This window comes from Mastigoproctus giganteus, chromosome 9 (assembly GCF_048544385.1).
Source record: "Mastigoproctus giganteus isolate SK-2022 chromosome 9, ASM4854438v1, whole genome shotgun sequence".
Taxonomy (NCBI): domain Eukaryota; kingdom Metazoa; phylum Arthropoda; class Arachnida; order Uropygi; family Thelyphonidae; genus Mastigoproctus; species Mastigoproctus giganteus.
The window spans coordinates 60027746-60052278 of NC_143583.1; the positions used below are offsets into that span (position 1 = coordinate 60027746).

At 37.9% G+C, this 24533-nt stretch overlaps 1 protein-coding gene across 1 annotated transcript in view; it reads right to left on the reverse strand.

Annotated features, from left to right (window-relative positions):
- The window catches only part of LOC150080276 (centrosomal protein of 164 kDa-like), a 92286-nt gene extending 74168 nt beyond the window's left edge, over positions 1-18118 (reverse strand). The window contains exons 1-2 of the mRNA XM_090381556.1: positions 17854-18118; positions 5960-6071 (exon numbers count right to left, since the gene is read on the reverse strand). Coding sequence (XP_090237682.1) covers positions 5960-6071; positions 17854-17914 — 173 coding nt within the window. The 5' untranslated portion in view covers positions 17915-18118. The remainder of the gene's footprint in view (positions 1-5959; positions 6072-17853) is intronic.
- Positions 18119-24533: the final 6415 nt, after the last annotated feature.

Here is a 24533-nt window from a genome sequence, read left to right on the forward strand (position 1 = left end):
ATCGTAGTCACCTTTACGAAAGCAAAAACCCTTCCCTTTACCCCTGATGGTAGTTACCTTTTTGAGTAAATCCCACTTCAGCACACTGTGATCACTGCCACCTAGTGGTCCTTTATCTGCAGATTCTTAATGCATGAAGAATCACTACTGATAATCAGATCAAGAGTATTACTCCCTCTAGTTGCCTCCCGAACATGCTGATGTAGAAAACAATTATCCAATAAATCCACAAAAGCCTTGCTAGTGTGTGTGAGTGACCAACCCACAAATTCCAGTCAATATCTGGGAAATTAAAATCCCCCATTATAAGACTCTCTGATGTACTGGCCCACTCTATTTCCCTGTACAGTTTCTTATTATACTCATCAGGCCTATAGCACAGTCCTACTCTCAATTTTGATCTCCCGATGCTTATGTCACACCAAACTGACTCGACACTCCCCTGTCCAGCGATGTCGACTGGCTTCATTTCCTTGGATTTTATGTGTTTCTTAACTAATAGCTATATAATATCGGTGTTTATGCTATTAGTTAATGTATTTTCCAAATACATTAACTAATAGCATAAACCCTCCTCCCTTCCTGTCCTGTGTATCCTTTCTGTACATATAATACTCCCCAAATTCCAGTTCTGCATTCCTTATATCTGTGTGACACCACGTCTCTGATATCCCAACAATATCTGCCTTTGATGTTTTGAGCAATACCTCAAATTCATCAAATTTATTTACCAAACTCCTAGCATTGGTGTACATGCAAGTATACATGCACCTGTTCCTATTCTTAGCTACCCTAACACAACCCATGTGTTTACTTGTACCGCAATGACTCCCAGCAGTCTCTGAAATATCCTGCATCTTGTTTTCCAGGCTGCTGCTCATTCCAATAGAAGCGGTGCAAGAATCACTTTCACCTCTGCGAGTGGCTATTGTTAATCTATTAGTCTTTGTATCCCCCCAAGCTAGCAGTTTTCTGACCCAACTAACACTGCCTCGATAGCATCAGCAAATATTCTTGCACCCTTTCTATTTAAGTCTGGTTCCCTGTAAGAAACTGCTTCCCTGTAGAAGCAGTTTCTCCTGTTAACAAGTACAGACCAGGCTGAAAAAAATTCTACCCCTTGAGCCTTGCACAATCTTTCTAGGGCCGAATTGATCGACAAGGCTCTCAATCACATACTCCCTCCTATCGTGTCTGGGCAGAATTGCAGACATTTTCAAATTCAACCCTAATTCACGGCTTTTTTTCAACAGTGACCTGTACTTGTTAAGTAATTCTGCCAGTCTCCTACTCTTAATATCATTAGTGCCAACGTGTACAACTATATCACCTTTTGTGCCCTTAAAAGATGATATCCGCTCTACAACGTCATCAACCTTTGTCCCTGGCAGACATACCCTGGTCCTCTCCACCTATCCTTTTTGAGTGTGTATCAAACTGCTGGAAATGTTAATGAGAATGTCACTGGACTCAGATTCCCTTGGACTGGAGAAGTGCTAATGTTTCTCCAATAATCCAAAAAGGTGGAGGTAGGTAACTACAGGCCTGTGACTTTGACAACTTTGATAGAGAAGATCTATAGTTGAGAATGTGATTCAGGACCATCTCAACAACAATGGCAATGGTATTTTGAGCAGATCCCAGCTTGGATTCGTTAAGGAGAGGGGATGTCTGACCAGTCTGGTAAATTACTATGATGTAGTCCAGTGGTTTTCAAAGCACCCCAAGTCTTTCATTTTATTTTGGGGCACCCCTACTCAATTTTCTGCCTGTTAGATCCGATTCTGTGTGTGTGCGTGTGTGTAAAATATTTAAAAATATATAGAGGTACTAAGTAAACCAATTATAGATTACCACAAAATTAAAAAGATACCGTACACCTTTTTATAATGAAATAAGCATATAAATTATTTTAAAAATAATAAGTTTAAGTAACTTAAACCCAAATTACGTGGCACCCCTGGAATGTTGTTACAGCACCCCAGTTGAAAACCACTGATGTAGTCATTAAGCAGTTGAATGTGGGTAACAATTCTGACATTTAATATCTAGACTAGAGGCCTGCATCGGGTCGGGCACCCACAATGTGGGTCAGGTCTTAAGAAGTTTTGCGGTTCACTGTCAAGTGTGGATCTAGTTTTTATAAGTAACATTATTTACTAAATTATGACGTATTTTTTTTTGTGGTTTTAATTACACATAATGCTACTACCGATATTTTCAGAAATTGTGCACATTTCAAGAGGTGCAATAATTAGTTTTCTAGATTTAAAATTTATGCTTTAACCCTCACCTCAATATTGTTTTGCCGGATGTGAAAAGAAGACAAAAACACAAGACACATAGATGTCCTTTCTCAATTTCTGAATTATCTCTAATTATGAGATGATTGTTGTAGGGTTTTAGGCACATCAGCAACTTAGGGCATACTGCACTGTTTATAATATGGCTGCAAATTGCACATGTCCTGTGATTAATTTGCCAGATTAAAATCCTGAGTTTCCGGGATTAAAAACCATGCTATTCTCACTCGAGACTGACTAACTCAGCCACGTTGTGAAAAAGGATGCATAGAAATTTTTCTCTAGAAATAGAAATTCTTCTCAGGTGGAAAAGACCCGAATTCAAATCCTGTCATTGACAGGATTTGAACTCAGGTCTTTTCCACCTGAGGGGTATAAATATAATGTTATTATGCTGTTATATTATATTGCTCTGATTATGAACTTTGCACTCGGGACTTGAGAATTAGAAATCTAATTAACAATAAAAATGAAATCTTTCAGCAAAAAACTGAAAGAAGAACATCATAAAAAGTTCCCAAAAAATTGCAGATATAAAAAAAATACTAACTTAGGATTGAATTCATTGTGGTAAATTCAAAATTAAAGTAGATTATCGTCACACATACAAAACTGTCTGCACTTTCATAATTTTTGCTGTCTGGATTTAATTCTTGCCATCTCTACCAACAGTGCCAGTGCAGTCAGCAAAAAGAGTTTTCTGCATCTGGATTTCTTATCTCAAGAGTACAGCTGAACCCAGAAAGTGCTGATGTCCTGTTTCTGCATAGCAACTTACTAAATATTTGCAAATTATATTATGAATATGTTTCATTCTTTTTTTAAATTTATATATATTTTTATTTTTATGTATTATATACATAAACAATAAAATAGTAATATAATTTTAATTTTTTTACACTAATGTGTAAAAAATTTAATAAAAATTTTCTTAATATGTCTTTTTTTTTGCTGTTTGCAAGTTAGGCGCGGCTATAAACAATGCAATGGGCCCATACAAGACTAATATGAGGTATGAATATTAGTTTACTTTTTTTTTTCTATTTATACATTATTTGTAATTTTTATGTATAATAAACAAAACAATAAAATATTAATAGTATTGAATGATATATTTTAACTGAAACCTAGCCACTATATGTACTGATGTAGAAAATTTAATATAAATTTTCTTATACATAATTTTTTTTTTTTTTTTAATTTCTATTTATTTATTTAATTTTTGAGGGTTGCAGATACAAACTGCACCTGAATACAGGAACTGCACCCGAACACAGCCTGCATGACTGTGTACGGGTGCAGTTCCAGTTACTTCCAGAGAAGGTCTAATGCAGTGTACCTGTGCAGGACTCTAATCTAGATTTTCACAAAGCTTTTGATACTGTCCACTCATGGAAGGCTGCTATATAAACTGGAATAAATTGGAGAGACCTATGCTGGATTACATGATGGCTAAAAGATAGGAGACAGATGTATGTCACAAATAGGTGGATGAGCATAACAAGTGAGTCCCTTATGGATCAGCATTGGGTCCTCTTCTAAATTCCATAAATGATATTGACAAGGATATCCAAGGTAAGTTGTCAAAGTTTGCTGGTGATTTGAAAGTGAGAATAGTGGTTAACATTCTCAGTGCAGCCATTTTCCTTCAAAAGGAATTGGATCAATTGCATATACAGGGGTGTCTCAAAAATAAACGGCATAACTTCAGGAATGAGTTCCTCATATGTAGACAATAAAAATATTTTATATCAACATAGTTCCAGAAATGCTTGGTTCCCCGAGTTATTAACTGGAATGTCTTATCTCCCGCAGGTGATTTCCTTCATCACAAGGTACTGACAGAATATGATGGTTTTCCATTCTGACCATGTACTCAAATCAGGAGCAAGCGGATATGCACTTTATGTACAGTTTGGCAGACGGCAATGCTCTGGAGGCTCGTCGTTTGTACCACGAAAGGTTTCCAGAACAAAGATGTCCAGACAGGAAAACGGTTGACGGTATCCATCACCGCCTTTGTGAACATGGCACCTTTACACCTCGTGCTGCCGACAGAGGATGACCAAGATCTATGACTCCTGAAGTAGAGGGGATTTTGGATGTTGTGCATGCCACTCCTGGAATCAGCACACGCAGAATAGCAATGCAACTGGCTGTTTAACGTTCAACTATTTGGAGAGTGTTGCGAGAACACCAACTGTATCCTTACCACCTGCAATGGGTACAGGCCTTGGATGGAGACCAAAACTTTCACAATCAGCATGTATGGGCTGAGGAAAATCCACATTCAATTCTTCCATCACATCACCAACAGCAGTTCAGCGTCAACATCTGGGTGAGTGTTTTTGGTGATAGTTATTTGGGTCCCATGTACTTCCAAACAAACTTACAGGGCAGGTGTACAGAAACTTTCTGGAAAACAACATGCCTGATTTCTTGGACGACATGCCACTGATCATTCGTCAACAAGCACACTTCATGCACGATGGCGCTCCCGCACATTTCAGCCACCTACCCTGCAATTACCTGGTAGGTAGATAGGCAGAGGTGGACCAACTGCCTGGCCTCAACGCTCATCTGATTTAAACCCACTAGATTTCTTCTTGTGGGGCCATTTAAAGTCATTGGTGTATTCGACTCCGGTAGCTGATGTGGAAACTCTCCGCAATCGAATTGTGGCAGGTTGTGAGACAATACGAAACATGCCAGGAATTTGGCATTGTCTTTGGGAATCCATGAGACGTCGATGTGAAGCCTGTATTCAGGCAGAAGGTGGACATTCTGAACAATTACTATAAGATGATGTGAACAGTTAAGTGTCATAGACAGACCTTCAAAACTTGGAAACCAAGCATTTACGGAACTATGTTGATATAAAATATTTTTATTGTCTACATATGAGGAACTCATTCCTGAAGTTATGCCGTGTATTTTTGAGACACCCTGTATAGTTTGAAAAATGGCAACTAAAGTTTAATGCTTCTAAATGTAAGGGTATGTATTTTGGGGAGCAGAAGCCTTGGCACCATGTATAAGCTAGCAGAAGAGGAGTTAAAAGTAGTTCAAGAAGAAAAAGACAGGCATTATGATTCAATATGACATGAAATTTTCTTTGTAGAGACTTTACTAGTAGAGAGAAGGAAGTCATTATGATGGTTAGACTGCATTTGGAATATTGTATTCAGGTGTAGAAGCCATGTCTAATAAAATAGAATCTGGAGAGGGTTCAGAGAAAGGTGACCAGATTGGTGATGAGTGCAAAGTAAAGCACATATGAATGGCTTAGAAGGTGTGGACTGCAAAGTTTTAAAACTAGACATCTAAGGGGAAAGTTGAGTAAAACAAACGAGGAAGGCCTGTTCTCTCTCATGGCCAAGCACAAACCAGGTGACACAAATATAAAATTTCAGAGAATAACAGATTGCATTTCCTGAAGTTCACCTACTGGTAGCAGGTTGTTAAACATTAAAATAAGTTGCCTCCCAATGTGGTGGAGGCAGTGAGTCTAGTTAATTTTAAAGTATAAGTGAATGATTACCTTGTGGGAATGGCACAAAGATTTTATAATTTTATTTTAATTATTATACTCAATACACGGCAAGGGGTAAGCTTGCATGACTTTGATGTGCTTGCTCCAGTCTTAATATACTTACATAGGAGACCATGGAGAAGGCACAGGAGCTTGAATTCCTTCTCTTGCGATCCATAGCAACTCTTTTTCTTCCTGTATATTAATTCCTAATTGACTAGCATAAAGGGCAATATCTGAAAAAATAAAATAAAAAATAGTAAAATAAATAGTGCTTTATGATCTCATATTTTTAACTGTGATTAAAAAAAAACAAAAACAAACAAAAAAAAAAAAAAAAAAACACGATGGTTTCCCCATCATCTGGAGAGACTGCTTCTACAGGGATGGGATACACTTAAATAGAAAGGGTGCAAGAATATTTGATGATGCTATCGAGGCAGTGTTAGGTGGGTCGGAAAACTGCTAGCTTGGGGAGGGATACAAGGACTAATAGATTAACAGTAGCCACTGGCAGAGGTGAAAGTGATTCTTGCACTGCTTCTATTGGAATGAGCAGCAGCCTGGAAAACAAGATGCAGGATATTTCACAGACTGCTGGGAGTCGCTGCAGTACAAGTAAACACATGGGTTGTTTGTTTGGTTTTTAGGAGCATTAGCAACTAAGGCCATATTGCTCCACGGATGTGCGGTGGTCATTCCCTCACCTTTCCGCATTCTCCGTATTTGGTGGGCACGGGCTCGAACCCTGGTCTAATCAAGAAGCATGTGCTAAGCACTGCTGCTCCTGCCCAACTGCTTACGGAGGCACCACATGGGTTGTGTTAGGGTAGCTAAGAATAGGAACAGGTGCATGTAAACCAATGCTAGGAGTTTGGTAAATAATATTGCTCAAAACATCAGAGGCAGATATTGTTGGGATATCAGAGACGTGGTGTCACACAGATATAAGGAATGCAGAACTGGAATTTGGGGAGTACAATGTGTACAGAAAGGATACACAAGATAGGAAGGGAGGAGGAGGGGTTATGCTAAGTTAAGAAACACATAAAATCCAAGGAAGTGAAGCCAGTTGACATTGCTGGACAGTGCAGTATTCAGTCAGTTTGGTGTGACATAAGCATTGGGAGATCAAAATTGAGAGTAGGAGTGTGCTATAGGCCTAATGACTCTGATGAGTATAATAAGAAACTGTACAGGGAAATAGAGTGGGTCAGTAAATCAGAGAGTTTTATAATGGGGGATTTTAATTACCCAGATATTGACTGGAATTTGTGGGTTGGTCACTCACACACTAGCAAGGCTTTTGTGGATTTATTGGATGATTGTTTTCTACATCAGCATGTTCGGGAGGCAACTAGAGGGATTAGTTGCCTCCCAAACTAATACTCTTGATCTGATTATCAGTAGTGATTCTTCATGCATTAAGAATCTGCAGATAAAGGAACCACTAGGTGGCAGTGATCACAGTGTGCTGAAGTGGGATTTACTCAAAGAGGTAACTACCATCAGTGGTAAAGGGAAGGGTTTTTGCTTTCGTAAAGGCGAGTACGATGGTCTGAGACAGTATTTAAATTCTATACATTGGGACCAACGGATGATGTTACCAACAGCAAATTCAAAATGGGAAGCATTCAAAGAACTTGTCTTGGAAGCTACTAGGCTTTACATACCAACTAAGAAATATTGTTCAGGTTTAGGCCTAAATGGATGTGAGATGAACTAATGAGTCTTATGGCAGAGAAGAAAAAATGCATGGGATACATATAAATTAATGGGGTGACATGGAAGCCTATGATAGATATAAGCTGGTCTGTAACCAAGTCACAAAGGAGATTAGGCAGGCAAAGGCAGATTATGAGAAATCCTTGGCAAAGGATGCAAAGAAAAACAGAAAAGAGTTCTTTACCTATGTAAAGTCTAAAGGAAAGGGATGAATCAGATTTGTCCACTGGATATTGATGGTTCAAAAGTTGAGGATCATGCTCAGGTGGCTAACAAGCTAAACGCGTATTTTGCATCTACATTCACACATGAGGAGTTATTCAGGAAGGGGAATGCCAGAGGTGAAGTAAACTCTGGCAGTGAGCTAGATGATTTTGTAATAACTGACAGGAAAGTGGAGGAGAAATTGTTGAGGATAAACATAAAAAAGGCACCTGGGGTGGACGGGATCTATCCAGTTATATTAAAGGAGGCAGCAAAGGATGTAAGCAAGCCCTTAGCCATAATTATGAGAGCTTCTTTGGACTCAGGGGAGGTTCTCATAGACTGGAGATGTGCAAATGTGACCCCAATTCAAAATGGAGGATCAAAGGCTGACACAAGTAATTATAGATTTGTGAGTTTAACTTCTGTTCCAGGAAAATTAATGGAGGCACTGGTTAAAGAAGCACTGCAGGATCATCTAGAGAAGACTGCAGTTATAGCTTGGACACAGCATGGTTTTGTTAAGGGAAAGTCTTGCCTGACCAATTTGATTGGATACTATGATGCAGTCACAAAAGAACTGGATGCAGGGAATAACTTTGATATTATATATTTGGATCTTAGAAGGGCTTCTGATACTGTTGCACATGGAAGACTGCTGCACAAATTGGAGCAGTGTGACATTGGAGGCAAATTGCTGCTATGGATAAAGGGATGGTTGAGGGGGAGAAGACAGAGAGTGGTAATCAATGGACACTGCTCATCGTGGACTAATGTTATTAGTGGAGTCCCTCAGGGTTCAGTGTTAGGTCCATTATTGTTTTCTGTATTTATAAATGATATTGATGATGGTATATCAAGCTTAATCTCCAAGTTTGCAGATGATACAAAGGTTGGCAGGGTTGTTAAGGACACTACTGACGCTATGCTTCTGCCACAGGATCTGGAAAGGTGAAGCAGATGGGCTGAGAGGTGGCAAATGAAGTTTAACATTGACAAATGTAAAGTACTATATATGGGAAACAGCAACCCCAGAGCAACGTATCAACTCTGTGGTACTACACTGACAGTGGTAGAGAATGAAAAGGACCTGGGGGTAATTGTGCAGGCAGATATGAAGTTCTCTGAGCAGTGCAGATGGGCTGCAAGAGTAGCTCATGGTGTCTTGTCAATGATATACAGGAATTTTTCTAGCAGGGATAAAGAGGTGATTATTCCCTTGTATAAGGCAATGGTTAGGCCACACCTTGAATACTGTATACACATCTGGAGGCCTCATCTCAAGAAGGATGTAGAGCTGCTGGAACGAGTACAGAGAAGTGCACAAGATTAGTGAATTGAAGAAAGGGTTGCTCTTACGAAGAAAGGCTTAAGTTTTGCAAATTGCAGTTCTGGAGACTAGGTACCTGCAATGTGATCTGATAGAGGTGTATAAAGCCTTGAATGGTTTGAGCATGCTCAATGCCGATGGGATTCTTCCTCTTGCTCAGAATAATTACCTGAGAGGGCATAAATTTAGATTGAGGAAAGACAGATGTAGGATAGATGTTCTGAAATTTGCCTTTAACCAGCGGGTAGTTGTTTGGTGGAACAGACTTCCATCCCTTGTTGTGGAAGTTGATAGCCTAAATAAATTTAAGGCTCAGCTGGACAGGTATTTCGAACGAACCGAGGGGTGAAATGGAAATGGTTTTTTTTTTTTGGCTGATGCTGCATAAGCTAGCTTTCTTGCATCATATTCCTCTACTAATGCTAATGTAGTGAACAAAAGAGACCTGGGGATAATCATAGACAAACATGAAGTTCTCTGAGGAGTGCAGACATGCTGCTAAGGTAGCTCATAAGATTCTGTCAATAGTATACAGCAGGGGTGGCCAACGAGTCGATCATGATCTACCAGTCGATTATGACGAATTTTAAATATACTGTATGTATATAAAAAATAGATTAGTCAAAATTTAAATGTTATTATTATTATTATTATTATTATGTGCCCCACTGCATACGCTTATTACAAATCCGCTGCATGCGACTACTTTAAGTAAGCTTGTTATTATTATAAGCCATATGGTGCAAGGAAGTCTGAGGCTTATGCTGCACCAGCCGAAAAAGATTCCAGAGCTACCCTGAGAGAGAGAGAGCAGTCAGAAGAAGAAAGGAATCACCAACGAAAGAGAAGAATGATGATATCCAGATCAGGACCCTGGGTGTGCTAAGCTCATACTCACAAGATGTGAGCTCCTGTTGTCGACTGAAAATTCACGCGGTTACATTATGGAGAGAATAGTGTATGTGTGAAATTCTTATATAGCTTACTTAATATTAATAACTGGACAGTACTTAAAACGTTAATTTAATACCCTTTGATTTAAAATAAATACTACGAAAACGAGTAAAGTGTATCATTTTCATCAAGAGCGGGAACTAGAATACATTTTTGTAATGATAAAATCAAAATGTTGCTGTTTGATTTGCAATGCTTCTGTGGCTATACCCAAAAAAGGAAATTTAGAAAGGCACTCCGCAGTAAATACAGTGCTCATACAGTTGCTGAGACTGTTATACAACCCACATTAGAGACTAATTTCAACTGTAATTTTAAAAGCATTGCTATTCAGCAACAATTCAATTCGAAGAAGAATCAATGAGATGTCAGTTAACATTGAAGAGCAGCTAATTGACATGCTAAAAACGAGAAAATTTTCTATTCAGATTGATGAATCCACAGGTACTGACAATAAGGCCCTTTCTAAAGGCATAAGTGTGTTATTTCGATGATGATTGTAAGTTTCAAGAAGAGATGGTGTTTGTAAAATCTATAGAAACTGACTGTACTGGAGCATCCATTATTGCTGTTGTTAAAACATAGCTTGATGAAAAACAAGTACCATTTGAAAATTTGGTATCCTGTGCCACTGATGGTATTACCTCCATAGTTGGAAGACAAAGGTTTTATAGCCCACCTAAAGGAAGTACCGTATTTCCCCATGTATGAGACGCTCCCATGTATAAGATGACCTTAATTTTGGGGCCCGAAATTTGAAAAAAACATATATTACATAAAGTTACTGAACTCAAGTTTTATTCATCATAAAATTCATACAACTCCTCATTACTTGAATTCAGCACTGTACGAAAATCTTTTCTGAGCCATTTCTGGGCAGAACGTGTCAAAACGTAACCTAATATACCGGTGAAAAAGCGGGAAATGCAAGTAAAAAAATCTACAACCACTGTATAAGACGCACTCAGTTTTTAGACCCCAAATTTTTCGAAAAAAGGTGCGTCTTATACATGGGGAAATACGGTATGTCCCGAAGTTCTTACAATACACTGCAATGGACTAATATTTTTTGCAACCAGATGATGTTGGTGCACTGTGCACCAACATCATCTGTTTGCAAAAAATATTAGTCCAGCTCTTTATCAATCTCGCAGTATAGTTATTAAATTCATCAATAAAATAAAGTCACATAGCAAATATGATTGCCTTTACAGAAAATTTTGTGTTGATGATGAAGAAGCATGTGAGGCTTCTTTTACATACAGAAGTCAGATGGCATCCTAAAGGAAACTGTCCAAGATTTATAAACCTTTTTGATACGATAATTAGTGTTTTAGAAAGCAAATGAGATAGATTTAGCAAAGGAGATCAGCAAACAAAAACAACATATACTATATGGCTGGGATTTTTCGAAAACTTAATGAAATATCCCTTCAACTTCAAGGGAAATTAATTTAGGTGATAGACTGCAAACTAAAAGCCTTCACTGAAAAACTGGAAATATTTGAAAGCAATTTAATGAGAAAACAATTTCATGGTATGCAAGAGTTAGCTGAAATCAATGAATCTTTCACTGAGAATGACCTTAAGAATTATTCAGATCATTTCTGCTCTTTAAAAGGTGAAATGAAAAAAAAATTTTCAGATTTATTTTCTTTTGAAGTGAAGCCATGAATGTTAGATCCAATTGGATGCAATTCCGGGTCTGTTAGTGAAGAAATTGAAGAACTCATTGAATTAAAATGAAACAAAGAATGCAAATATAAATTCGAAAAAGGTGGAATAACTGAGTTGTGGAAATCAAAAACAACTAAACTTCTTTATCCAACAATGTGGTCTGAAATGGTGAAGTTACTTCTTTGTTTTCCAACAGCTTATATCGTTGAAAGTTATTTTAGTTCAGTAAATAAAATATTAACAAAGGAAAGGAACAGAATTGATATATGTTCAAGAGGAGACATTATAATTAAGCTTACTAACATCATACTGAACACTGAACTTTTAGCTAAGAAGTTTTAGGCTTACAGATCCCACTAAATAAAAAGAGTAAGTATAAGGTATTTTCTTGTTTAAATTTCATGGGGTGCAATTAGGGAAAAACAAAATTGTCCAAAAAAAGCCCTTTCGGGGGCAATAATTAAAAAAAAGGTTGAGAAACACTGGTCTAGATGATCCTGCAATGCTTCTTTAACCAGTGACTCCAGTATTTTAATATAACTGGATAGATCCCATCCATCCCAGGTGATTTTCTGATGTTTATCTTCAACAATTTCTCCTCCACTTTGCTCTCCATTAATACAAAATCATTAAGCTCCCTGTTAGAGTTTAATAAGCTTCTAGCCTCCACTTCCCTATAGAATTCCTCATGTGTGAATGTAGATGCAAAATACTCATTCAGTTTGTCAGCTATCTGAACAGAATCATTAACACTCAAACCATCGAAATCAAGTAAACCAATCTGATTCATCCCCTTCCTTCTACAATTTATATAAGTAAAGAAGTCCTTGCTGTTTTTCTTAGCATCCTTTGCCAAAGATTTCTAGTACTCTGCCTTCACTTACCTAACCTCCTTTGTGACTTGATAACAATAGCTTATATCTACTATAGGCTTCTGTGTCATCTGAGGTAAGGTGGTAAATAAGCTTGCTACCTTGCATTCCTTGCCACTACTAATACTAAAATGCTGCTTGACCAGGCTATGGATGTGTGGTCACAAAGACATGATGTCAACATCTATGCATTGACTGATGACATACCCAGAGGATGGAGCTACCAGATAATCAAGACTCCAATTCCTGATCTGAGTGCTAAGTCCTCTGGGAATGATGTTACAGTCATCACTGTTTACTATTTTCAATATGTAATTTTAAAAATGCTTTTCTTCTTTAATTTATTGATTTTTAACACTAATTATACAAAGTAATAACCAAAATAATTTTCTGGTTTATTACAATGGAAGGGGAGGGATGTTACACTTTGTATGCTTGCCTGTCCAAAGATACCATTCACCTACAATTAAAAAAGAAAAGCTGTTTTATACATACTTCAGCAGAACCACTAAGTCAGAGGAGTTCATAAATAATCATTTTGACAATGAATACAATCATTAACTGCATTTAGCAGTCACGCAAACCCGAACTACAGCCCACTCAAACGTGTGTGTTTCTGCACACTATCTACCCTATCTCTACGATTTTAATCTTTCCAAATACTGCATACAGGTCTGGAGGCCTCATTTTAGGAAGGATGTAGAGCTACTGGAACAATTACAGAGAAGGGCAATAGGATTGGTGAGAGGAAAAAAAAGTTGCTCTTTTTTTCAAGAAAGGCTAAATTCCACAAATTGCAGCATCTGGAGACTAGGCATCTGTGAGGTGATCTGATTGAGGTGTACAAGGCTTTCAATGGTTTGAACAAGCTCAATGTTGATGGGATTTTTCCTCAGATTACGTACTTGAGAGAGCATAAATTCAAATTGAGGAAAGACAGTTCCAGAAATTTGCCTTCAGCCAGCAGGTGGCTGTCTGGTAGAACCAACTTCCATCTGTCATTGTGCTGATCAGTAAATTCACACGATTTCATGTTTCAATCAGTAACACAGAGTTTTTTTTAAGCCTGACTATGCAATATTCTCAGGATGAACTATTTTATGGCAATCAGAAATGCAAAACAAATATTACTTATTTGTTTGGTTATTTAAAAATGACTTACATGATATGACAGGGCATGTGTATCCTGCTATGGTGGCTCCCAGAAATAATCTATCTAGTATAACTGTGATAAAATACAGAACTTTGTCAAACAGGAGAATTAGTGACATGTGAATTAGTGTATGTTAGTAAATGTTCTGTAGTGTGTATTTTTTGTGTCAGGCCTCTTTGCCACCAGGGAGCAGCCATCACCATGATAACTGCTACTCAGCACCATACACCGGCACTAGGACCATGCAAATGGGGGGTGCATTGAATGCCCTGCACCAGGTCCCCCGATCTAGGGACCAATCGAGGAAGTCATCAAAGTCTCATCATAAATAAATGAGGCTCAACCACTTTTGCATTTGGGACCTCTCAAGTACCACTGCACAGCCCTGACCAGCATGAGGCACCAGGACTGCATCCCAGTCTTTAACAGCATTCACTGGAAGTAGTGCTAAACCAGTGGATGCTAATCCCCTATGCACATGTTGCCCAAACCTGTATATTCATTAAAAAAAAAAAAAAAAAAAAAAAATCTAGATGAGGGAAAAAAAAAAAAAAAAGTCTACATTCAGTTAAGGGTACAGCGTCCCGACTCTTAGTGATGCAGTAGTGATCGACTGGGCGAGACTCCATCCACTGTTTTCACCCTCTTCTTGCCGGAACATTTACATAATCTCCAGACCATGCTGGAACCACATGGTGTGTTATGAACTTCGCTGTTTGGCTGTCACGTGGTGTTAATTATTGATTGGCCGATTATTTGATCATATGGATGCATAATTAAAAACAAACAAAAAAAAAAAAAAAAAAAAGGTGGTTTTGGAAAGGGATGAATAATAACAGGGATGTGGGGAACAGAGGCCCCCACAGAAGCAGAGGTCTGGAGCCCCCAGAAAAAAAAAAATTTATTTTCTTCTGATTAAGAATATGTAATTTCCTCCATTTGCATATTCGATTGCTTGTGATGTATTATTATTATTAGCCACAGGGTGCAAGGAAGCCTGAGGCCTATGCTGCACCAGACAAAAAAAAAAAATTCTGAGTTACCCTGAGAGAGAGAGAGAGAGAGAGAGAGTCAGAAGTAGAAGGGAATTACCAAGGAAGAGAAGAATGATGATATCCAGCTCAGGACCTTGGGTGTGCCACGCCCGTACTCACCAGATTTTGGTTTGCCTTGGTTAAGTTTTGAAATTAAATTAATTACTGCTGATCAGGAATAATTACTGTGAAAATGTTGGGTCACTTAGAAAATATAATTGCACTAATGAGGTGAATGATTTTCTCTGTCTTTTTTGCATTTCTGTTGACGTGCATCGGCAATTTTTAGTGTTAATGCTCGTGCAAGCAGTGGTTGCACATGGCAATTTTAGTTCCTTGACTTTGTTCTTTGTCTTTTGACTTTAGCTTGTGAAATCGTGTAGTAATCACCAAAAAATGAGGAAAAAACAAGGGTTAGGGGGCGGCAACCCCCCACAAAAAATTAAAAAGGAAAAAAGTATTTCTGCTCATGTGCATCAACAGTTCTCATTTTGCTCGTGAAATCGTGTGGTTTAAATCACCAAAAAATGGAAAAAAAGCAGCAGGGGTTAGGGTGTGGCCATCAAAAATTAAAAAAAAAAAAAAAAAACCATAAGCATTTCTATTGTTCATGTGCATCAGCAATTTTCGTTGTTAATGCTGGCGAAATCGTATCGTAATGTACGGGCCAGATGAATCAGTGGTTGCATGTAGTGTGAATTTTTGTTATTTGTTTTTAAAAAAATTGCCATTTTGCCTATTTTTTTTTTCTTCATTTCTGCTCCAATTTTGTGATGTCACATTACATATTGCAATCCCCAAATAACATGCATTTTTGTTACTTCTTTTTTTAAAAAAATTGCTATTTCCTGGTCCATTTTTTTTTGTTTTCAGTTCCACCACATTGTTAGGTCACGTGACATGTGCCTGTAAAGGCAGAAACACACTATTATCATATCACAGGACTCTCACCATGTCACTGTTTAGCGTAAACTGCGAAGTCGGTCATAGAATCACTGTAGGGCAGGGTACCAGATTAAAAATTTGATCTCACCTCGTTTCATTTCTAGTTTTGGTGTACTCGCATTATATTTAAAAAAAAAAAAAAAAAAAAAAAAAAAAAACAATTTTAATAACAAATATTTTATTTCTATATTTTGTTCATTTTTACAATTTCATAGAATGCAAAATTAGTCAAATTTTAATAAAATTAACTGAATTATATAGCCTGTGCTTTTATTTGTTTAATTTGAAAATTTTATTGCAAGAGTTATAAACACTAAAAGAAACTTTTTATAAATATTACATCAAATGTTTTACATAATTGTTTACAATACATATACAATAACCTGATTTATTTTATCAAAAAGAAAATATTTACCTAGTAATACTTTTGAGTATTGCTAGGTAAATATTTTTCATTTTGATAGTTTTTCATTTTTTAGAGCATACACATAAAATTCTTTGGATGGCATATTGTGATTGATTTTCACAAACAGTTCTCCTTCAACCTTCTTATTTCTATCCTTTTTCCATGTGTTAAACTTAATATTAAGCTAAATACTCACAAAGCAAAAACAAAATTTATAATTTTTTCTGTATTACGTACTTCATATGCATTTAAAAATTTTATCCAAATATCTGTGCTATTTTTGAGGTCTTTTGTCTCAATATTTTTATGGAATGATTTCAACAGAACATATTCTTCATACAGAAAATTCTTATTGATACTGGCAATTTTAAATATAAAAATAAAGTTTATATTTAAAATAAAAAAAAAGTTTGTTGCCTGAGCCTTAAAACATTACAGTGAAATAAAAAAGAAGTCAAGCAGAATGTAAAAGGTTACAAAGTTAGCATAATATATTCTATAACCCTCTTTGTAAATAGGATAGAATGTCGTTTTTTGAGTCTTTAAAGGTGCATTTGAACAACTTTATTGTCAGTTAATTTTTTCTTCCTAAATAATCATCTAAACAAGGTGTTTTATGATTTCTGCTTTTTTAAATACCCTATTTCAAATTTTAAAAACAGGGTTCAGAGGCTACAGAGTTTCAATAGACACTTCCCAAATGTGACTTTGGACACTCACAACTCGCTCAACATTGACTTGGATCTATGGTCGATTGACAAATCATATTGAGATGACATATTCGGCTATCTTATTATTATTATTAATAGCCATGTGGTCAAGGAAGCCTGAGGCTTATGCTGCACCAGCTGAAAAATTTTGGAGTTACCCTGAGAGTGAGAGAGAGAGTGAAGTAGAAGGGAATCACCAAGAAAACGAAGAATGATAATATCCAGCTCAGGAACTTGGGTGTGCCAAGCCCATACTCACCGGATTATTATTATTAATTGTAATACTGCTACTCTATTTTCCTCCTTTGGTCATGTTTGAGTGTCTCTGTGACCGGACATTTGCTGAGTAGCTGGTGAAATGGAGGGTGCTTCGGAATAGGCACAAGGGCAACGTCCTTCATGTTGTTATTTGTTTTCGGATATTCTTATTTGTGCTCTCAAAACAGCATTATTTACTTGCAATTTAATTTTCTATTAGCATTTTCTTCTTGTCACGCCTAACCAAATTTCTGTTCGAACAGAAATATCTGAGCGGCTGAAAACGTGATTCGGCCTTGAAGCCCGACGTGTTATCTTGTGAATACACCCAATGACAACAGAGCGTCTTCCAGCAATAAACTAAATGGGAAATATAGCTCCCCCACATTTGACGTTAGACATATTTACATGTGAAGTGTATTTCCGCATTTACATGCAGTCGACGAGAAGGGGGGGGGGGGGGACACAGTGATCGGGCGGAATCACAAATCGTCAATCACGGCCTTATCGCTAGTAGTCTGGAAGGGGTACCCGTTTCTGAATCTCTGCCAAATAAATAAATAAAATGGCAGAAATAATTCAAGTTCAGTACAGTTAAGAGTTCGTTATCGTCATACTGGGTTATTATGTACCGATTGCATTTACTGAAGCACGCGCCGTCACCAGGGTCGTACGTTGGCTGTGTCATCATAACGCATGCATCACTAAAATTTGCAATTTATCTCTGAATACTATAACCAAACAACCTACCTTCTTCAGAGACATCTTCAATAAAACCAATATCTTCTTTCAAAATCCGTTGTTTGGCCATTGAAATATTTTCATACAAATAATCAGTTTACATTTCAAACACTGTCCGGCGCTATATGTTGGTCCAAACTCTTGTTCTCCAGTTTTGCATTTCAAAAGCTTCGCATATATTTGCTCCTAAGTTGTTCAGAAAAAAAAAATTTATGATATGCATTCACAAATCGAGATTATCATATTTACACATCAATAATTGCTAAATTGTATAGTGACTAATCAGCGAGTCGTAACACTAGTATAAAAGTTGCACAATTCGCTTACTGTACTGTTAAAAAAAAAAAAAAAATAAAAAAAAAAATAAATAAAAATAATATATATATATATATATATATATATATATATATATTTTTTATATTATATATATATATATTGATAAATAAATAAATAGTTACGCAAAACTTTGATTTACTCCTCGCGGCTCCAAACAGTTATAGCGATATTGATAGAATTACTCTGGTTGACCCATTCTAATGGTACATTAGAATGGGTCAACCAGAGTAATAGTCATTCTAAACACCATTCTAAAACTACCTTGATACATTCTGTACCCTACACCGGGTGGAAAAGACCTGAGTTCGAGTCCTGTTGATGACGGCAGTAATTTTTATGGGCTTTTTATTTTTTTTTATTTTTTTACAACGTGGCTGAGTTAGTTGGTCTCGGCGAGGAGCCATGGTTTTTCGTACAGAAAACAAAAAAAAAAAAAAAAACACAGAATACACTCAATTTACAGGACAATATATACGGAGCACAATGGCCTTAGTCGATGATGCTTCAAAAACCCTAAAAAATGAATCAATCAATCCGGAAATATTATAAAGAAAGAGTGTGTCAGAATTTATATTAAATTTATATTAAATTCTGACACGAGGCAAGTTATTTTTTTAAATCAATATCAATTTCTCACCAAAACTCTGAGTACAAACACAGTAATCCTATGCAAATGGAGGGAAACTACAACCCTAGGGAATATGGCAAAAAATTATCAGGAATAAGATAGATACCACTCAGATCATAAACTTAGTTTTAACAAATGTAGTCCTTGGGAGAAAGAACCACGTGGTTTTCAACCATGGAAAAATCCTCAGTGCCCTTACAATTCAACATTCTTCTGGGGATAACCCCATATAGCAACACATTATCATTGCTCAGAGTGAGAGTTATCTTCCTAAGACGACTAAACAGGGGTTCTCTCATACTGATATCAATGTCACCACCAATTACATTAGAGGAGGAAAGCATCAGTCCTAACTTCACTGAGGGGGAAACAATCAAAAGAGTCTGAGATACTCGCCCAAATATTCCTAGCTATGAACTCGTGACTCCATAACGGAATTTTTCCATCCAGGAGGAAGCATACCGGTATACAGCTCATCCTCAAAATTCCTGCTGCCCCACAGATGTGTCAAAAGCTTATTGCTCTTCTGCCCATCCTGGGAGAGGTACTCGAAAGATCCTTTTCCTCAGGCTCACCAATATAACAACAAGAACCACAGTGTTCAATATAACAACAAGAACCACAGTGTTTTAACTAAAATTGGTTTTAGGCCAGGGGGATCTATCATTGATTCTATTTCCTGTATTTCCAACAGGAGAAAAATTCTAAAACCGCTTATGATGTTGCGTCTTTGTTGACTTAAAAAGGACTCTTGACGGCGAATGCTGAACCAGGATAATAGCAATATAGCAATAGTATTTGCTCCATAGTAAAAAATTCAGAGCTACAAAATCCATAGTAAAAAAAAAAAATTAAGTAATCTCTTACTCTTTAATATCGCTCCTTAGTGTAAGAGCCCTCGTGGGTAGCACAGTTCGACGAATTCCCGTCCTCCCCACACTGGGTGTAAAGGAACTGGGTTCAATTAAGTATGATGTGAGAATTTTTATGGGATTTTTTTCGCAACGTGGCTGAGATTGTTGGTTTCAGACAAGTGTACCAAGAATCTTGTCCAGGAAACTCGTGTTTTTCGTCCGGCAAACAGAAAACCGACCACAGGACATATGAAATATACAAAAAAAAAAAAAAAAAAATCCGAATTATGATATTAGGGCTCCCTGTAAATGATTACATCTACCCAGACTTATTTAGTCTGTAAATTGCACATGTTCTCTCGTCGACTTGCTGTTTGCTGGACGAAAAATTCCCAGTTTCTACGCCTGAGACAGACTAACTCAACCACAGGGTAACAAAAAGCCAAATAAAGTTCCTCGCGTCATCGACGGGATTCGAACCCGGGACTTTTCCATGCGGTGTGGGGAGGACGGTGAAGATACCACTGTATTACGCGCGCAGACGGCTATATACAAACAGTATATTGCGTGTTTTAGTAGGGTTTTGCGAGCGTCAGCAATTAAGGCCACATTGTATGTAATATAGCTTTAATCAATGATGCTCGCAAAACTATACTGACACAACAATAATAGCTTACAATTTGAACCGACTAATTTCCTCTGTTGCAGTCCGTGGAGCTTGCATTTCTCTAATCAAAATTCCATCCTGATATCATTGCTGAATTCATTCGTGGTCAGGAGTAGCAGCTGTAATTACTTCTTAATTGCATCGTAGAGCTTGAAGTCGTCCACGTACATCAGGTGTGAGAAGGCGTACAGGTTTTTCTTCACTTCATTGAGGTATATACCTATACTTTCCGTTGTTGGGCATTGTGGATGACAGGAACACAGTGAGCTCTCCTCATGGGGATCGGTTTGTCGTGATGTTCTCGACTTTGACAGTGATACACCATTTCGCCATGGTTTCTTCAAAGAAGTTTGTGACTGTAGGAATATCTTCAGCATCTCTGTTAGACAACTACTAGGCACGGAGACGAAGGACTTGTGATAATCGATTAAAGCCGTATACAGCTTGTGTCGCTTAATTATAATTATTATTATAGAAAGCAAAGACATCATGGCTGTTGTAGTTCGGTTTTTAGCAGAATCAGCGACTTAGCACACAATGCCTGAGTTAGTCGAGCTCAGGCGTAGATAGCAAGGTTTTTTCCCTCAGAAACGGGGGGTTTTTTCGTCCAGAAAACAAGCAAATCGACCAGGGAACACAAGCTATTACAAACATAAGATACACAACACGGCAGATGAATTTCTTTATTCGGGTGTCCTAAAAATAATATATATATTGCTGATGCTATACAGGGTGATTCACTACCAGTGCGACACACTTGCAGGAGGTGTAGGGGGCACAAAGACGAATCGGATTCACATAGCAATTCAGGGTCCGAAATGCCTTCGTCATGCGGTAGAGGACGTTGAACGGGAGGTCGCGTGAACAGCGATCCCGCTGGAAGTCAGCAATTGCGAACCGTTCTGTTGAAGAAACCAAGTAGCAAAAGTCCTCCGGAGTGGATAATCCACAGGCTCCAATGACTGGACGCATTGCAGATGGTATGAACTCATTTGGTTTGTTGACAGTATCCTCCATACAGTGGATTGGGAAATACCCAATCGTTGACCTATCGTTCGAGTACTCGTACTCGGATTGCCTTCTGCAAGACATAGGACATTCTCCTCATTGTCTGGCGTCCTCGTCGTTCGCTCTCGATTCATGGTACCTCTCGTGAAACAACCACTGTCACGTAACCTTCTGTGCACACGTGCGAAAATCGTATGATGAGGAGCACGCCTGTGCGGGAAACGTTCCTGGTACAAGCGTAGAGCGGCGCGCCCGTTACAGTCCGCAGCCTCCATACACGAGGTGCAAGTCGGCCAGTTCAACGTTTCAATACTCGTCCATCCTACTGCCTCGGGAACGGGTTCGCAAATGCTGACTACCAGCGGGATCGCTGTTCACGCGACCTCCCGTTCAACGTCCTCTACCGCATGACGAAGGCATTTCGGACCCTGCAATGCTATGTGATTCCGATTCGTCTTTGTGCCCCCTACACCTCCTGCAAGTCTGTCGCACTGGTAGTGAATCACCCTGTATAGGAATATTTGCTGATGCTATGAGGCAGTGTTAAGTGTGTCAGAAAACTGCTAGCTTGGAGGGATTCACAGATTAACAGTAAACGCAAGCAGAGGCAAAAGTGATTCATGCGATGCTTCTATTTGTAATGAGCAGCATCCCAGAGAGCAAGTTGCTGGAGATTTCAAGAGTTGCTGGGAGTCAGCAAGAAACAAGTAAATACATAGACACTGTTAGGAAAACTAAGAGCAAAGACAGATGCATGTATATTTGCATGTACAACAATGCCAGAAGTATAGTTAATAAATTTTAATTTTTCATCAAAACCTCAAAGGCAGATATTTTTTGGATAGTACAGACATGGTGCCACACAGATATAAGCATTGCAGAATTACAATTTGCTGAGTACAATTGTACAAAAAGGATAGACAGGGTAGAAAGAAAGGAGGGGTTATGCTGTTAGTTAAGAAACACATAAAATCTAAGACGTGCATCCAGTTGACATGGGTGGACAGTGCAATGTTGAGTCTGTTTGGTGAGACATAAATACTGGGAAAGGGAAAATGAGAGGGGGAGTGTGTTATAAGGTATTAGCATTAGTAGAGGCATATGATGCAAGAAAGCAAGCTTATTCAGCATCAGCCAAAAAAAAACACCACTCCCATTTCACCCCTCCATTCGTTCGAAATACCTGTCCAGCTGAGCCTTAAATTTGTTTAGGCTCTCAACTTCAACAACAAGTGATGGAAGTCTGTTCCACCAACCAACTACCCGCTGGTTAAAGGCAAATATCCGCACATCTATCCTACATCTGTCTTTACTCAATTTGAATTTATGCCCCCTTCAGGTGATTATTCTGAGCAAGAGGAAGAATCCCATCGGCATTGAGCATGCTCAAACCACTCAAGGACTTATATACACCTCTATCAGATCACCTCGCCAGTCTTCCAAGTGCAACAGTATCAAAAGCCTTTCTAAGATCCAAATATATAATAACAAAGTTATTCCCTGCATCCAGTTCTTTTGTGACTACATCATAGTATCCATCATAGTATCCTCGAACAGAAGTTAAACTAACAGGTCTATAATTACTTATGTCAGCCTTTGATCCTCCTTTGTGAATTGGGGTTACATTTGGGTACCTCCCCTGAGTCCAAAGAAGCTCTCATAATTATGGCTAGGAGTTTGCTTACTTCCTTTTCTGGTGACTCTGATGAGTACAATGAACAGTTGGGCAGAGAATAGCAAGCGTAATCTTGCTGCTAATAGTATTACAATTTTGGAGTGTTCTTCATGCGGGCTCTTCCACTATTTCTCTCACTAGTATTCACAATCACTGGTGGCAGTCATGCCATACAACTATTATACCATTATAATAGGGATATAGGTCAACTTAAGAATTGCAATGAGTATTATAACAACTAACTTGACAGGTTGCGTTAACTGTTAAATTCTAATTATGAAAAGTAGATACACAATTATCAGAATGGTTTTATGAGAAGAGAGGTCAGTAGGTATGGATTAATTAAAGGAAAGGGGAAAGTATGATTAACTTCGAATAGTTGGGTTTGAGTTGTTTTTGAAGAGGCTAGTCAACTTACCGACAAAATGTCGTTCTTCCTCGGCACTTCTTGATTCTACTCTTTGTCCATAAGTACTACTATGGGCAGGGTATCTGTTCAGTCAACAGTATCTGTTATCTTCCTTGATTTTTCTTTATCTCTGATCTTTACCTCTCTCTTCACTACTTTTACTCTAGGAAAACTATACAAATACTGGAAAACCTCTTGAATATCTTCAACAACTCTCTAGATTCTCGGATCTACTCTCTGACTCTTACAACTCTGAATCCTCTGAAATCTACATTAAGACTGCCCAAAAGCTTTTGTTTTCTATCCCCTTTTCATATATATATATATATATATATATATATACACCTCTGTATCCCCTATCTGCGTTTCCCATGACCTGTTCTGATCTCACGGGTCAATAATGTGGGGCAAAGAATTACACTTTGGTACTGTCAACTTTTGGGATTTGACACTACTAAAAATGATATGTTATATGGAGAAAGGAAATCTCATATTTGTGTAGGGCAGTTTCTTTTGTTTTACAATTGCGGTCATCGTACATAAATCGATAGACTTTTATGAATGGAATTTTGAAACGATTTCAAGGAAGCCATAGGTTTAATTTTCAGCTTTTCAAGAAAAGGTAATAACCTTTTCATCTGGAAAATCTTAAATTTTACTGTGGAATAGATTTTACCAAGCAATGTTGCAGAATAAACTGACAAAACTTCAAGGAAACAGTTTTAATTTTCAGCTTGTCAAGAACAGATGGAACTTTGAAAGGAAAAAAAACTTTAAGGACACAGATTTTTATTTTCAAGTCCCAACAACAGATGGAGGCAGCAAGGAATTTATCTTTTAGAAAAAGAAAGGTTTTTCATCCCGCAAGGCTTTCCATTCAGCACACAAGGTGCTGCGTCTTCAACGAAGATGCGGAGTGGGCAGCGACAGCCCTCCCCACAACATAACCATCCCCAAAATACACCTCAATTAACATCTACAATGCATTGCCACATAATTAACGCTAAAAATATTCCCAAAAATTCACTATGACGTCACGATCGATAATTCAAAGACTACATCTAACCCAAATCTAATGGAGGAACCCTCACAGACACTAGGTAAGATGACCA